The sequence below is a fragment of the Trachinotus anak genome, unplaced genomic scaffold, assembly GCF_046630095.1.
Source record: "Trachinotus anak isolate AG129_WGS33_773 ecotype Australia unplaced genomic scaffold, CSIRO_AGI_Tana_v1 ptg000005l, whole genome shotgun sequence".
NCBI lineage: Eukaryota > Metazoa > Chordata > Actinopteri > Carangiformes > Carangidae > Trachinotus > Trachinotus anak.
In genome coordinates, this window is record NW_027273856.1 from 3,717,898 (window position 1) to 3,734,317 (window position 16,420).

General features: G+C 40.6%; 1 protein-coding gene and 1 long non-coding RNA gene across 2 annotated transcripts; one reads left to right on the forward strand and one right to left on the reverse strand.

The window, feature by feature from the left end:
• Positions 1-731: 731 nt before the first annotated feature.
• Positions 732-2,290, reverse strand: LOC139621376 (uncharacterized). The gene is made up of 4 exons (XR_011690986.1): positions 2,138-2,290; positions 1,836-1,960; positions 1,583-1,636; positions 732-1,506 (listed from the first exon to the last, which is right to left on the reverse strand). It is a non-coding gene; the product is annotated as an uncharacterized lncRNA (long non-coding RNA).
• A 2,438-nt stretch (positions 2,291-4,728) lies between these two features.
• syt4 (synaptotagmin IV) lies at positions 4,729-13,692 on the forward strand. The gene is made up of 5 exons (XM_071477840.1): positions 4,729-4,995; positions 6,939-7,558; positions 7,645-7,968; positions 11,764-11,884; positions 12,357-13,692. The coding sequence occupies exons 1-5, from the start codon at positions 4,962-4,964 to the stop codon at positions 12,674-12,676; spliced, it is 1,419 nt and encodes a 472-aa protein (XP_071333941.1). The 5' UTR covers positions 4,729-4,961; the 3' UTR covers positions 12,677-13,692.
• Positions 13,693-16,420: the final 2,728 nt, after the last annotated feature.

Here is a 16,420-nt window from a genome sequence, read left to right on the forward strand (position 1 = left end):
TGAATGTATCATTGTACTCCAATTCTGAAATCTAGTAGGATCATTTTTGCTGAACATTATTCAGGGGTGCCAACACACTCTAATCTCTCTCAAATCAATCTCTCAAATTTTATGTCAAATAAGAGGAAGGCGCTGCTTCATGAAGAAATGTAACTGTATGTTAAATAGGCGTTCTGTTCACACAGGACAAAGCCTGAACACCAGAGCACAGTTTGTTTGCATTCAAATCATTTGATTTGAGATAATGTTGGTGGTTGATCTGCTTTTGAAGTTAAAATTATTCTTTCCTGTATAACATTACAACTACACCAGCTACCACTAGAACCTGTGTTTAAAATTGACAGGTGGTATTAAAATGAGAGGCAAAAAATTAATCCAAATTGCTTGTACTTTGTTCCCACCTGTTAACGTTTAAAAATATTTAACCTGGTTTGATTATCCAGATCACACTGTGATGACTTTTGATCCCCACTGTGTGTACATCCTCCTTTAACCACAGACACAGTTTATCTTTTCCCCTCTACAAGCACCTGTGGTTGTGGTGGAGACCAGAAGCCCTTCAGTTTTTTTTGTTTTCCTGATATGCTTTTTTGGTTTGAATCTGGCAGCACAAGTCTTTGTTAGTTTACTTACCAACCTTGTAATTGTCTCTACAGAGAAAATGCTTGTATTAAAATGTGTCTTTTGGATTACAAATAAAGAAGAGAAGAGAAGAATAGATCAGACAATAATTGTTCCCTTATATTCAGTTTATTTTGCTTGTCGACATATCAGTTATTAGCAGCTTATAGTTTGCATCTCTTCCCATTTTTCTATAGTATATCATAACAATAAAAAGGTAATACATGTAAGAATGTAGGTTACAATCTGTATCATAGTTTATGCTATTGCAAGAAAACTGTGAAAATGAACCAAACGATAAAAGAAAAACATAATTTAACCTATTTTCCCACCTAAATATTTTTGCTGACTAGAAATAACAGAAGTTAAAGGTGTTTATTTTGGTTTATTTTGCATTAAAATGGTTTCCACCTCTCAAAGTGTAATGGTAGCACATCAACCGTTGTACATGTATTTAATAAAAGTTGTAGGTGTTTCACAGCATTTCATTTTTCTGCCAATAAGAAGTCCTTCTCCAACATCCTGTTTAATGTCAAACACTTAAAAGACATTCATGATTTCAAGGCCAGATCATAGAAACACTAAAATTAAGTTGCACCATACAGGTACTAATGGACCTGGAAGTTACAGTTTAGCTTGATTTTCCTCAAGGAATTTGATTAATTTGTCAATTATTCGCAATTCCTCTTCACTGTCCTTTATTTTTGTGTCTAGGTTCTCATATTTCCTGTCTAAGAAGCGTTGGGTTTTCTCCAACATAGACTTGCAGTCCTTCAGATTTATGTCCATTGGTTGGAAGTGAAGTGAAGCTGTCATTTGGTCAATTGTGCTTAAAAGTACACTTGTGCGCATTGAAGCACTGACCATTTCTGACTTGTCCATTGCCTAATGGGGAAAAATAAAACAGCTTCATGACACAAACTCATTTTGTTATTTGTTAGATTGTGATTGTCTGACTCACCTTCAGTAGGTCTCTTTCTTCTTGTATTTTTTGGCGCATTTCCTTCAACTTTTCCTGCAGATCCACATGAGAGTCAACATACAGTTACTTTGGGGAAATGTGAGCATGACAGCAGCTTCAATACGGTTCATACTGTAATGACTGCAGATGAAAAACCATGAGAATGTCAAGCGTAAAGACTTAGAAATCTTGTAATGCTATGTGAATAAAAATAAGAACATAGGAAATGCAGATTAAGAAATAATCAATTTACCAGTTGATTCTTGTCCATCAATGAACTGGCAAAGCAAACCAGACACAGCAGAGAGAAGATGAGGAACAGGCCTTTGGTTGTTGTGACACCTCTGCTGCTGGAAAAGGCTGCTGCTGCTGCCATCACTGTTTTAATTCAAACAACAGTGAAAAGAGATACAGTATATACAGAGGAAAGAATAAAGCATTAAGTATAAATGAAGAATTTAATAGGAAGTTCTTAAACTGCAGTGGAAATGTTGAATCAATATTAATGGCTGCTAGAAATAAAACTTTCTCATATTAAAATGTTGCTCATCTTACCTGCTACTGGAAGGTGAGCTCCTGTACAGGTGATGACTTAAATAAATGAGAGGACACACAACAAAAAGCTTTATATACTCCTGGTGTCACCTCCCCCATTGAACAAGGTGCAGGGGGAGGTGGCACAGTTGGTTATCTGTCTGTCTATCTGTCAGCATGATGTGATGATCGTTTCCCAGAATTTGGTTAAATGCAAAACCGGTTATTCACATGACAATGCCTCAGTACTTTCACTTTTACTGTAGTTTACTGTAACATAATATTTAAATGTAGACAACATAAACCAACCTCTTGTTTGGTGTTACTGATCTTACCTGCTAAGTGGAGGGAAGTGAGGGAAGGGAAACAGGTGTACACACGATTCATGAAAAAATGATGAGGTGACACTCCACAAAATGCTTTATATCATCTGTATTGTACCACTCCCATGTCCCAACTCACCCGTGTGTGTCTGTGCGTGTGTTCTCATGTTTGTTGTGTCCATAGATTTTATTGCTTCACTTTCACTTTCACAGACATAAAACTTGATTGTTCCTCTTTACAAGAAATCTGTTCATATGGTGACATGAAACACCAAACAAACTCCAGCACGAGATCTCGTGCAGTGTGAGAGTATCTTAACTCTCACAGCCTCAACTTATCTGATGATTTCAATTCACCAAATACCAACAAAATAAATGAGCAAATTATCCTTTGCTGGAAGCAACAGAGAAGCTAACTCACCAGCCTTCTGTGTACAGTGAAAATATTTCAACTACAACTCTGGATTTGATATTTTAGGATTACAAAGAAAGAAGGCATCACACAGCAATATTTTATATTTTGTATATGTTTGTTTCATTGCCCACATGTGCTAAATGTCGTGTGCAGTAGTTGAATTCCTCAGACATGATTCCCCGAACGTCTATTTAACAATAAAAAAGTAATATATGGAGGAGTGTAGAGTGAACATTACACCCACCAGGGTGTTATTGCTTTGTGTTCACCTGACACTGCTTCATTACTTTAACTTCCACAGTGACAGTATTTGGCAGTTTGACTTTACAGGAACATACCCAACCAGAGTAACACTGTGCAAAAATGTGTTTTGCACTGTGCAACATGAATCTGAAAGGTAGTGGGAGGCTAAGGCAGGATGGAGAATGTGATAAACGGGCAGCCTCTGGCACAAAGATCACCCCTGAAGGCTGGATTAACAGCCAGGAAACTGTCCCAGGGCCTCAGACTCTCAGGGGCCCGAAAGGTCCAAAATTCACTGTATTATTATATGTAATTTGATAAACTGCAGTTTCGTCTGGTAGTATATCAGGGATAGTACTGTATGTAGAGGGTATGTCCCACATACCCACTACATCAGGAAAAACATTTTTCACTATGGCCACCAGAGGTCAGTATTTGATTAAATTTAATGATAAACCAGCTGGGAATTCACAACATTTGTGTCTCCTGTCATTTTCAATAATGTAGTTTATGTGTTCATTACTTGTCAGAGACAATGCAACATGAGTTAAAATGGGCGGAATATCACCTGCACAGATAAAAACATTCACCTATTAATGACAGTGAGACGCATTACATTTATATCACACTTTACAAAGGTAACATAGTACACATATAATTTTAAAAGACTCACACACTCCAGGGCAAAATGAACCATCAACAAACGATTTACAAATGACAGAACTGTTTGCTCTCACACTAACTAAAAATTCTAACTCCATTACAAATATTTTCTTTTCTTTTCTTTCCTTTTCTTATCTTCTCTTTTCTTTTTGGTCAGCTGCTTGTCTTTTGAGTTCAAGAGCTGTGCCATGAATTACAAACAAATCACACATACAGTACATCATCATTGACAATGTGTGAAAAAGGCCTTTTATAAAAGTTTTTTGTAACATTTTTGAAATATGAATTCACATGTAGGCTAAACAATATTAATCATACTCAACAGTGCAACTTAAGCTACAGTGATCCACATGATGTCAGTAGGCCTACTTTAATAACCTGCAGGGGGTTGTGCCTCATTGATCTGTGAGTCCAAAATACTGTGCTTCAGTATTTCGGAAGTTTTATTGTAAACTGTAAATCAAGCTATACAATAAAGTGTACAGTGTACTGTATACATTGAAGACTGTTAAATGAAGTGGTCCCATTAACTGACTTGTTATTGTATTTACTGCCAATCTATATCAGAGGAAGGCATCGCTGCATATCACTCTAGCAGCCAAATTACCACTTACTTTAATGAATGGTAGGACCAGGGTATAACCAGTATTATCGAATAAGGAGGTACACACACACACACACACACACACACACACACACACGGAAGGACAGAGATACGGACTAAGACAATCCATCAGCGGAATTGGCAGCCCTGCTTCACCGGGGGTCCTGATATCACAGCCAGCCTCCGTCACTACTGCGTCAGCACTGATGAGCTCAGCGTTACCGGTAGGGGAGGGAGGGAGGGAGGAAGTGAGGCTGGTGAGCAGAGGGTGTGAGAGAGAGACACAGACAACAAGGAGAGAGGGAGCGGAGAGAGAGAGAGAGAGAGAGAGAGAGAGGGGAGCAGGGGTGTTGCCGCCTCTGAGACACTCACGCATCACAGAGTAACAGCGGCAGCGCGGTGCGAGCAGAGCGTCCCTCCGCCCTCCTTCTCTCTGGGAAAACAAGGCTGCTGTTTGCATTATTGAAGCCGCGCGACACGCTTTACATTATTAAACGCTGTCCAAGGCGAGATACTGCGGAGATACAGTGAACCCTCGCCGCCAGGAGAGCTCGGTGTGGAAGCGGACGGACCGTCTCAGCACCTTGGACAGCGACCATGGCCCCGATGGTGGAGGACGGCGCGCAGCTCGGTGAGTGCTCCGTCAGTCTGAGGGGACACAGGTGTGGAGGCGGCGCGGTTTTTATTTATTTATTTATTTATTTTTAATACTCAGGAGAAAGTGAGGATCTGGTCCAATGTGTTGACCGAACCTGTCACTGAATAACACAATGTGTAAGACTTCCAGCCTCCATTTTGCGGCGACAGCTAATTATCAGAAAAAACCTAACTAGCAGGGTGGAGGTGAAGGCATATTTTTACGTTATTGATATTGATAAGTTCACTTATTATTTTATTACATTTAGTTGCAATTCAGAAGGTGTCACTGTAGCACAGGTGAAGCCTGGGAAGCACCTGTTTGTTTCCTTTCATTCCTCCCGGCTCCAGCATCTCGCCGCCCTCCCGCTGTCACATCCACCTGTCTGTTGTTGTTGTTGTTGCCTTGAAACCCACCCAGGACGCTGGAGTGAAATATTGATGACAAGAAAAGGGAGAAAACATTCTGTACATGTGCTCTGATTTGAAAATGACATGAGCCGACTGTCCCCATGGATAAGAGTCTGAATGAGAGAGTCGCTTAAGATCATACAAACATTTTACATGGATTCTACACCTTCAAATATAAGACAAAAACAAGCTTAGAGAATATACACTTATACAATAGCCTACAATAACCTCTAAAATATTACCAAAGGAAATACAAATTACAAACAGGCCTATATGATCAAAAATGGCAGCAATGAAGCCAAACTGTTATAAGATCACTGTAAATTCCCGTAGGCTATGTCAGTGTATGAAAATAAATAGTAAATATATATTGTTTACATATATTATAAACAATATATATTCATCATATTTCACATGATCTAATGCATGTGAAATACACCCACCCACCCACTCCAACCCCCATCCCTCTCTTTGCATGGGTGTTAACCGGAGTGCTTTTCCACTGGGTCGCCCTCTTAACGGCAGGAAGTGGTCTGCATTTCCTCCACTGAAATAGATCTATTAACTCTGAGTGCACGAGAAGGCCGCATGATTGTTGTTGAGTCACAGTTCATCCCCATGAAACAAAGAACTGAAGCATTCAGTGCCAAATCTCCCTGTAATACGTATTCATTGAACTGTTTCAGTGATATTATAGGAGACAAAAGTACCATTGAAAGGAATTAGGTCCCTGTAAGTACCACTACCTTTGAAAAGAAAATGATTAAAAGGGCTGCATTAGGGTTAACATGGGGTTATTATGCCATACATGCAGATGGGATCTCAGGAGGAACCACCCTACCTATACAAGGCTTTGCACAAAAATAATCTACAGGAATGTATTTCACTATGTTACATAAGATGATGTTGATTCTCTGAATCGTTCCTGATGTTTCCTCTTGTCAGTCAAACAATCTTCCCTAAGCTGTTTATATTGCAGGCCTGCATATCCTTTACTGATTATGCTGATGATCCTCATAATCCTTGTCATTATCAAAATGAATGTTATGACACCAGATAAGAGAAAAAATAATGACATTGGAGTACATTTGTTTTTCTTCCATATGTGCTTCTGTGTTCAGCCGTTTTTACAAACCCACCATCAACAAATCAGCCAGTCACCTAATGACGTTACGCAGTTTTCCCTGCAGCTCGTTACATTCATTACACCAGCAGCTTCCTGTTGAGAAATTGTGGCCATGTTTGGAATTTGAAGACAGTAATGATGAGTCTTCATCAGGGATGAACAGATTGATTGTTGTTTTCATCTCCCTCTGAGTCAAGACTGCAGCCTGCGTCAGTCAGAAACACAAAATGGGCTCAGTTGCCTCAGTACAACAATAAAATCTGTTGAGGTTGTGCAACCTGAACAATTGTTTTATGTGTGATTGTTTTACTATTGTTTGCCCCACAGTGTTTGTTGGGGTGTGTAGTTAGAGGTTTGATTTGCCCCCCACTCACTCCGTCCCTCCACTCTCTCTTCCACAGTGGCAGTGCCAGTAGGTGTAGCTGTGGTGAGTGTCTTCGGCCTCGTCTTCACTGTGTCAGCCTTTGCTTGGATCTGTTGCCAGCGCAAAAACACCAAATCCCAGAAGACACCTCCCTACAAGTTTGTTCACATGCTCAAAGGGGTTGACATCTACCCAGAGAGCCTCAGTGGCAAGAAGAAGTTCGCTGCATCTGCCACCACAACAGCAAATGACACCAGTAAAACTGACGTGAATGGAAACTGCCACACTGTGTCGCCAATGAGTCCGACTGGTACTGGAAAACAGGCATCAAGTCCAAATGGTTCCAGACCGGCCCTGCATCTGGATCTGGAGAAACGGGATCTGAATGGCAACTTCACCACCAAACCATTTCACCACCACCACCAGAAGGTGCGGAGCTCCCCAGACCTGGAGCTGCCATCTCCCCATGCAGGGTTCACCCAACCTGGGGTAATGGACCGGCGTGACCTCCCTTCACCATCTAGCACCCTCTCCAGCCAGGCACCCACCCCAGCTGTGGACAAGCCCCACAGAGAGGAGAGGGAGGGTGGATTAGGGACTCTCCACTTCTCCCTGGAGTACCAGCCAGAGAGGAAGGCATTCATTGTCCATATCAAGGTGTGTGTGCGTGTGTGTGTCATTACAGTCTGAATAAAAATGGTTTACAGTCTTGACTGATTGATTGATTTGACCTTTTGATTCAGGAAGCACATGGTCTGACCCCAACTGATGAACAGTCGCTGACCTCTGACCCTTACATCAAGTTGACCCTGCTGCCAGAGAAAAAGCACCGGGTGAAGACCAGAGTCCTGAGGAAGACTCTTGACCCCGCCTTCGACGAGACCTTCAGCTTCTACGGGATCCCGCTGGCCCGAGTGTCGGAGTTGGCCCTTCACTTCATGGTGCTTAGCTTTGACAGGTTCTCCCGCGACGAGGTCATCGGGGAGACCCTCGTCCCCTTGTCCGGGATTGACTTGTCAGAGGGGCGTGTCCTGATGAGCCGAGAGATCATCAAGAGGAATGTCAAGGTAAAATCTGAATCCTTTGAATTCTTGTTTTCTGTTTTAATCATCTTCAGCTTCACTTTATAATCACTCTCATTTCAAGTGTCATCTTTTAATGATTTCATTTGAGTTGAATGAAATTTATATACACAATAAATGGTAACTGATTGCGGCAGCTAATCTGCCATAACTAACGCAACTCGAATAACACTCAAACTGACCTTAAAATTATAAAATTGTTCCAACAATGACTCATCATTTCTCCCGTACCACCAGTGTCTGCATCACTAGTCCCTAAATGCAATGCAACAGGGCAGCTTAGAGGAATATATAAAACTAACACAGAAATACTCCCATTATTAAAATATTAATCTGTACATAATCATTCTGAAAGTACTTTACTTAAATATCATGAATCATACAGCTTTGTCTCTCTCATCTAAATGTAAATGCATCATATATTTCTTCAAACCACATTGAAATATTTTATAATACTTTCAAACAACAAAATCTACATCTTGAATGAAAGTTTTGATTTAGAATGTAATTGGTATGTTTTGCAAATGCACTAAAAGAATCTATTTTCATTGTATCTGTCTCTAGCTAGGTTAGAAAAGTATGAATGTTAAATCAAGCCAACTGAGAAAGCAGATAGGAGGTCTATCCCTCAGACAATACCCGTTGCACCATTATGGATTTGGATTGGATTTGATTTGGTTTGGATACATAAAAGCCTTTGGTGCTTCTTTTTATTTGTTTCATGAGTTTTTGCTTCAGTTTATTATCCTTTTTACAAAAACAACTATACTCCCAAACAGCTGATTTTTCTGAGATCCTACAAATATGTCATTAATATATGTGATCAGTCCATTCAACAGCCAGATTCAGCATGACATGACATGTTTCTTTCAGAAATACTTAGTAATCAAGGCTTAGATCATTCAATACATTCAATTATATTTATTTTGTTTTTAATATTGTGAACATTTTTATATCCAGACAACATCAGAGAATTAAAAAAGTAATGCACAGAGGGTCAGTTTGAAAGGAAATAGGCTCACACGGACATGTACGCTCCTAGTAGTGCATCAAATAGACAGAGTGATATCCACACCACACCATTATGGATCTGTGGGCTGGTGGTCAATACGCTTCTCATCCTGACTGGCTGTTCCTAGCAACTGTGAGAACCACAAATATACTGTAGCTCATTTCCAGTAGGACATCTTTCCTTTTAGAGGAATGTGTAATGTACTGAGGCATCAGCACCACTGTGAGCTGAAGTCCCAACATGTACCATATATCTATATTTAGTGTAAATGCACTGGTTTAAGCTTGGGTTATGGCAGCAGGTTTGCATTTTGTGTGTTTGTGGAGTGTAAGATGATATCTACACGCTTATCATAGGTCTGTGGTCTCGTATAGCAGTGCTCAATAGATTTCTACCAGATGGTTTGGCTGTACATGAGCATTTGTCCATTTGCAGGTGTAATGTGAGATGATATCAATGTAATTATAGATTTGTGGGCTGATATTGTTCTGTGCAAAGCTCTGTTAAAATGGAAGCGCTGTGTCTACCAGGTGGAAGCGGATATATACCTGCACATTTGTACCTTCCCAGGAGGAATGTGAGATATCTGTTGTATCTGTAAAGATCTCTGATGTGATATCGTACTCCAGAAAAGTGCTGGGAAATGCTCAGAGAGATATAAAAGGTTCATTCCCTCTCTGCAGAGCTCCCTCTGTATTTTTATCATCAAGAGGACAATATTTCTTAAACTATGCTCTGCTGGCTCCCCCTACGCTGAGACTAACCCTTTTTTCAATTCCATTTCTCATTTGGTTCCCAGGAGAGACAAATCTCATAAACCTCAGCTGTAGGGAGGAGCCTGTACCGTCTGAACCTGTTTTTGTGCAATCAAAGAAAATTAGTTTTAGAATCTGTGGTTTGCAGTGGGTTATTTTTGGATTCTTTTGTTGGATTCGATGAGAAAAGGTACAAAGAAAAATCTGCACTTGCAGGATGTTTTCTTTATTTGAAGAGAATATAGTGGCACTAGCAAATAAAACTGTGTTTTTACAGTAAATGAATGAATAGACATAATTGATTATTCAGTAATACATCTTTTATTGAATATCTTCATGTGGTTATGCGAATGAAATGCAGAGAGGCATGTTTTAAGATGATTTTTGGCTCAATTTTCTCAATATAAGACACTGACGGTCTTCGTTCTGATTAGAAGCACCTCTTTGCTAACAGGGTGGTGGCCCTCTTTGTCTGCGTGGCATAGATTTTGCCCTACTGCTTTGTGCAAGTGTGTGTGTGTGTGTGTGTGTGTGTGTGAGCACTTAGCCGTTCATGGAATCAATACAGCATGTCGCAGGCAGCATAGCCATCGCCCTGTTTTCACCATGGAAGAAGACTAAACCGTGAGAGTAGAATGAAATATATTTTTGTGTAGGAACTTATTCCTGTCAGCTATAATAAATCCACAGTGTCCCCAAGGGAGTGAAACAGGAACACTTTGGCAGCATACTCGCATTCTGTATTTTCAGAGACCTGAACATGAGGTCAGGGCTAGAAGTTTTCTGTGTGCTACTTCTCATCGCCAAGGCAACCATGAGCCGGGGCGTGATATCCTGTTAGGTGTGATCACAGCATCTGAGGCGTCAACTGTTTTGGGTGCGGACACAGACGTGGATGTGTGTTGTGGAACGGTGACACAGTGAAGGATCTAATGCAGAGCAGATTAGGGAGCTTCTCGATGACACGTTCGTGCTAGTTAAGATATGAGAACACGCCACCCAGGCAGGTGGTGATTATTTAGCTGACAGCCGACGCCATTTACAATATAGCTGCATTTCTCATCACAATATTGTTGATAGTAGCTCATTACTTAATAAGTTATTAATGATTACATAGATTTACCAATTGCCACACTCCCATCAGGTGTTACTGAATACTTAAATACACACATATAGATAGATAGATAGATAGATAGATAGATAGATAGATAGATAGATAGATAGATAGATAGATAGATAGATTCTATTAATATCTAACTTTGCCTACTAAAACTTGTTCAGTCATGAAGGAAAGATAAATAAATATAGAATACATAAAATAAATGAGAGGTAATTTCTTTTAGCCTGATGCAACAATATATTAACAATGTATTGACAAGTGAGTGGAAAGTGAGAAATGAACATGTTTTGGCTTGTTAAAAACTCCCTGTACTTTTAATATTTTAATTAAATCAACTGAGGGTGTACAGTGTAATTTCATTATGTGTGCATGATGACCACTAGATGACACCAGCCGCGACGCCCGTCAAAATGTTGATGTTCCGATCCATGAGTAGTCACTATTACATTATTACATCAGTGCTCAGTATTCATGGGTCAGACCACACCCATCTTCTTCAAACTCAGCCTTCATTTTGATCTGAACTACACATCTGTTGAGTTTTGTGACTGAATCTTAGACAGACAGACATATAAACACCTGCCAAAGTACTCAAAACCGCCCCCAGTAGAGTGACTGACCCCTTAACCACAGTTTGCAATGATAACAAACACAGGCCACAATGTTAGAACAATACCAGCTCCACTGTCACAGCTGTAATAAATGTCTTCAATCTTGAATTGTGTGGTCTGCTGCTTGAAATGTGTTTAGAAGCTGATACACGTGTCTGAAAGTCTCCTCTCTCTTTTCACACCTGCCATCTGTCCTGTCATCACCTTTTTGTTTTGTCTTTTTCACTCCTACTCTGTCTCACGCCACCTCTTACCCATTCAACCCTCCCCGTCTCTCCACAGAAGTCCTCAGGCCGAGGCGAGTTACTGCTCTCTCTGTGTTACCAGTCCACCACCAACACTCTGACTGTGGTCGTCCTCAAGGCTCGCCATCTGCCCAAGACTGAAAACAATGGGCCCACAGGTACGTACACTTGTAGCTTAACCTTTCAAATTGCTACCCGTGGCTTCACTGCTTACAGAAACAACACAAATGCATGTGTGCACACACTTCCTTCACATAACAATAAACAGATGAGGCTGAAATCCTTTTACTCTTCCTGTCACGCAGCCCAGACTACTTTGGATTCTGTGATAGTTGTTATAATGACACCGCGACTGCACTCAAGTAATCTGATCAGGATGTGATAGAGAGCACTTAAGTGACAGCCCCCCACACACACACACGCACATATACACACACACAAGCACTAAGTGTTTACACAGCCAGCCTCTTTTGTCCTCATTTCTAACATCCATCATTTCCGCTCTATTGATCGCTGTATTGATCTGGCTTAGAAATAATATGCCACTCTACAGCCACTGCAGAGATGACTCTTCACTATACCTTTTTCTTCTTACTTTCTTCATCTGTTCTTGTCATTTTTCTTCTCTAGATCCATACGTCAAGGTGAACATGTACCATGGAAAGAAGCGTGTGTGCAAGAAGAAGACCCACGTGAAGAAGTGCTCCCCCAACCCAGTCTTCAATGAGCTGTTTGTCTTTGATCTGCCCTCTGACGAGGGCCTGAGGGACACCAGCGTGGAGCTGCTCCTGATGGACTCAGACACAGGCAACTCACGCAGCCCCAACACCATCCTCGGGCGCCTGGTGCTGGGCACATCGGCAGCAGGAACTCCCGGCGAGCACTGGAGGGAGATCTGCGACCACCCACGTCGCCAGATTGCCAAGTGGCACGCCATGTCAGAGGATTAGAATGACAGGGTGTTGGTGGATTCTGACGTCCATGCCCTATCTGGTCCAACCATGAGAGGGGCGGAATGAGGATGGGCAGGAAAAATGTCCTGCTAGCCAGTACCAATTGGACTTTAAGTGAGGGCGGGTGGGAAATGGGAGGGCAGGGAGGGGGGGGCCGTGATGTTGTGGGGAGGGTCATTTGAAGTGATGTCATCATTCAATCAATCATTCAATCACTTATCTTTGAAGTTATTGGGGTTCACTGAGGACGGCGGGGCATGACAATAGGAACCCCATAGCTTTAAACGATCCCAAAGACTGTCACTGATCAATCACCTGGTAACATGCAACGTCATCTCCATGGCAACAACCAATTGTCACGGTAACCGTGTGCAGTGCAGAATGTCTTAAATGTCGCTATTACTCTTCTTCTTTTCTTCCTTTGCCTCTTCTTCTTCTTCTTCTTCTTCTTCTTCTTCTTCTTCTTCTTCGTCTCTTTCTTCAGCTCTTCCTTCTATAAATAGTAACCTAGTCCATCGTACGAAAACCAGAATGAACCACATCTGACAATGCTGTAAAAAATGTGGATTATTAAAGTTTATTTTATAATGACAATGTTTTCTTCATAATTATGTAGATTGTTTTCATTTACTTTTTTGTTTTGTACTCTTCTGGTTGATTTGTTGAACATGTTTTGTAAGTATAAGTGGTATTTCATATATCATTACAACAAAGCCTAAATTAGGTGGTTTGAGAAAAGACTGGAACAGACTGAGTGCATTGGGGACAGTAATGGGATGCATATTTGTATGTGTGTGTGTGTGTGTGTGTGTGTGTGTGTGTGTTTCAATATGAGAGTGCTTGTGCTGATACGACTGTGTGAGTGTGTGGATGCGTATGTTAGCTCTGAAGAGATGTGAGCCACATAATGTTTACTGTAGGTGTTTTGTCCCCCTTACTGTGAGCACAAAGACAGCTGAAATGTAAATGTATGTACCTTACTATAAAATATGGCAAGTTCTGAGAAAAGAAAACTGTTTTTCCGTCTTTATTTCACGTGACTACACATGACATTGCGTGTGTGTGTGTGTGAGTGTGTGTGTGTGTCTTCACCAGTACATTATTAGCACTGGAAACATTTTTAGTGCTGATGAATTAAAGCTACAAAATGCAAATTCTGGAAATCAAAAACTCAAAATATCAAAACATTACAAGTGGGTCACAAAAGTCTTTGACAGTGTCTCTCCAATATGAAAATATGTTTTAAAACATATTTCAACTAAAAAAAAATATGAAAAAGTTACATACTGAAGCTTTAAAGCCAAACTCTGTTTTATTTTGTTATTTTAAGTACTGTAACATCTAATGGCTCCATTCCACTGAAAATCACTTAAAGGATTGTCCTATTTGAGGTAAAAGCCTCTTTTAAAATACAACAGTCTGAGCATTGACTTGTGCGTGCGTCCTCACCTCCAGCACCCAGGGATGAAATCATCTGGCCCCTCTCCAAGTCTGATGATGTAATAACTGCTGAGTGGCTAAGTCCTCAGGGATGAAGTCATCATGCCTGAATTTAATATCAGCTAAGTGGTTGAGTGAGGGGGGACAGCTGGCTCAGTGGGCTTACACACCCATTTTTCTTTCTCTCTTTTTTACAGATACAACCAAAAAAATATATTTTAATTACCACTCTCTGCATTCTGTTTCTGTCACAGCTGTTTCCATCCTTCCTCCAGTCTCTACTCTTACACCAAGTTACATCATGTGTTTGGTGGTGGAGCCTCTGGAGAAGCAGGATGTTCTGTCACCCTGTGCTTCCTCAGTCATTTTGACCTGCAAGGCTCTCTTGACTAGCTTCTACTTTTAACCTCCGCTGTCTTCCCTTGAAGCAATAAAATAAACCTGTGCAAGGTGCATCCCCCTATTCCTCACCTCCTCTAGCTAACCAGCTGCAATTAAACCATTTAGCTGGTTATTTTTTCAAGGACATTTTGACAATTTTGTCAATGATTGCAATCCAGGATTTAGCACATTGGAAAACATTTCTCATCTATTGAAACAGCCTGGTCATACTACAAGATATGAAAGCAATAGTCATGAATTCATTTTTTTTTAAAGCCTAACGATTACCATACTGTGTATTTATTTAAAGCTAATCAATATTCTTTATGAATAATGAGTCAAATGACTATGTAAAAGGAAAAGCTCATAAGGATGAACCCACAGAAAAGTTAGCAGTACCCATCAGCTCGCTGGAGTAAGTTATTTCATTATCTTTTAGCTTATGGCTGCAACTACCATTTTGGTTCACACTTACAGGGAAGGTAATATACAGTTTGTTTTGAGTTTTTTTTTTTGTTATATGTTTTGCTGATATAGCTGCCTGTTGTGGCTATATGTGTCAGTATGTTGCAAATAGCATAAAGGTGCTGAACAAAGAGCAGCATTTAGTAGCTAAAGAGTAGGATATTTCCCTCGGGGGATGGTGGAGATTAAAACAGGGCTAAAAGAGGAGTGATTAGTTCACTTATATTAACCAGCAGGACAGAAGCATGACTTCAAATGAATGCTATTGTTGCTCCATGTCCGCTGCATATGTAAATAGACAAGGGTTTGTCACAAGTTTATTGTATGACATTCATATTTGCACTATTTTTTAGGACATGTTTGAAGAGCTGTGTGATTTCTCTAACGAAACCCTCCCACACCATATCATCAAACACCCCTTACCTTCCTCTTTCTTTTTATTTTTTTGTGCGGACATATTGATTGACTGCATGGCCTTGTAAACAATTCGTCCCTGCCATTTGTCCAAACAGGTCCTCAGTACTTGCCTTCCTCTGTGTGCCTGTCTCCCCAGGCTTTACTAAGCCTATTATTGATATATGCCTGTTCAATATTGTGATATCTAAGCAACAAAATATGATAAAAGTGCAAAGCACGAAATGTTAGTTTGAAAAGAGGAAAAAATGATAATGGATGATTCAATAAAAAGCACATTAATATCCCCCTCAAACACAAAAAGAAAATAACAATGAAGCAGAGAAATGTCATGTCAGTTTCATTTTCCCAAACAAAGACTGTCTTCTTTTCATTTTTTTACATTGATGTAATAGTCACAGAGCTGTTGCAGGAGTAACTGTCTCCTCAGCTTTTCTGTTCCACTTTGCTGCTTTTATGACATCGTCACACAAACAGACCAACGCACAAACACACAAACACACACACCACACAAAGCTGACCTGCAAATACATGTCCTTTAGATTTCTTAACACTTTATAACCACGTACCTCTGTCTGTGGATGAATAGCATATGTTAGCATGATTAGCATAACTGAGAGTGCACACTAATTGTGTGTGTGTGTGTGTGTGTGTGTGTGGGTGCAGTGACAGTTGGCCCAGTAGAGCAGTTAGCAGTGGCCCCTCAGGATCTAATCAGAGGGCCTTCTGTGATGCAGAACTAAACCTTTACACTCCAGTGCAATCCTCAGTGATGCTGTAGAAACATACACACACAAACACACACACACACACACACACACACACAAGCATGCTCTCACACACACACCATCATATACCTCACTATGAAGCCTGTCTAGATCTCAGCATCTCAGCATCTGTCCCAGGTAGGTAATATCATTCAGGCAGACAGGTACAGAAATTAAATTACTAACAGCAGAGTGTATGTGTGTCTGCCTAGAATACAAAGGAGGTGTGTGTGTGTGTGTGTGTGTGTGTGTGTGCAGGCATATGATTGTGTAC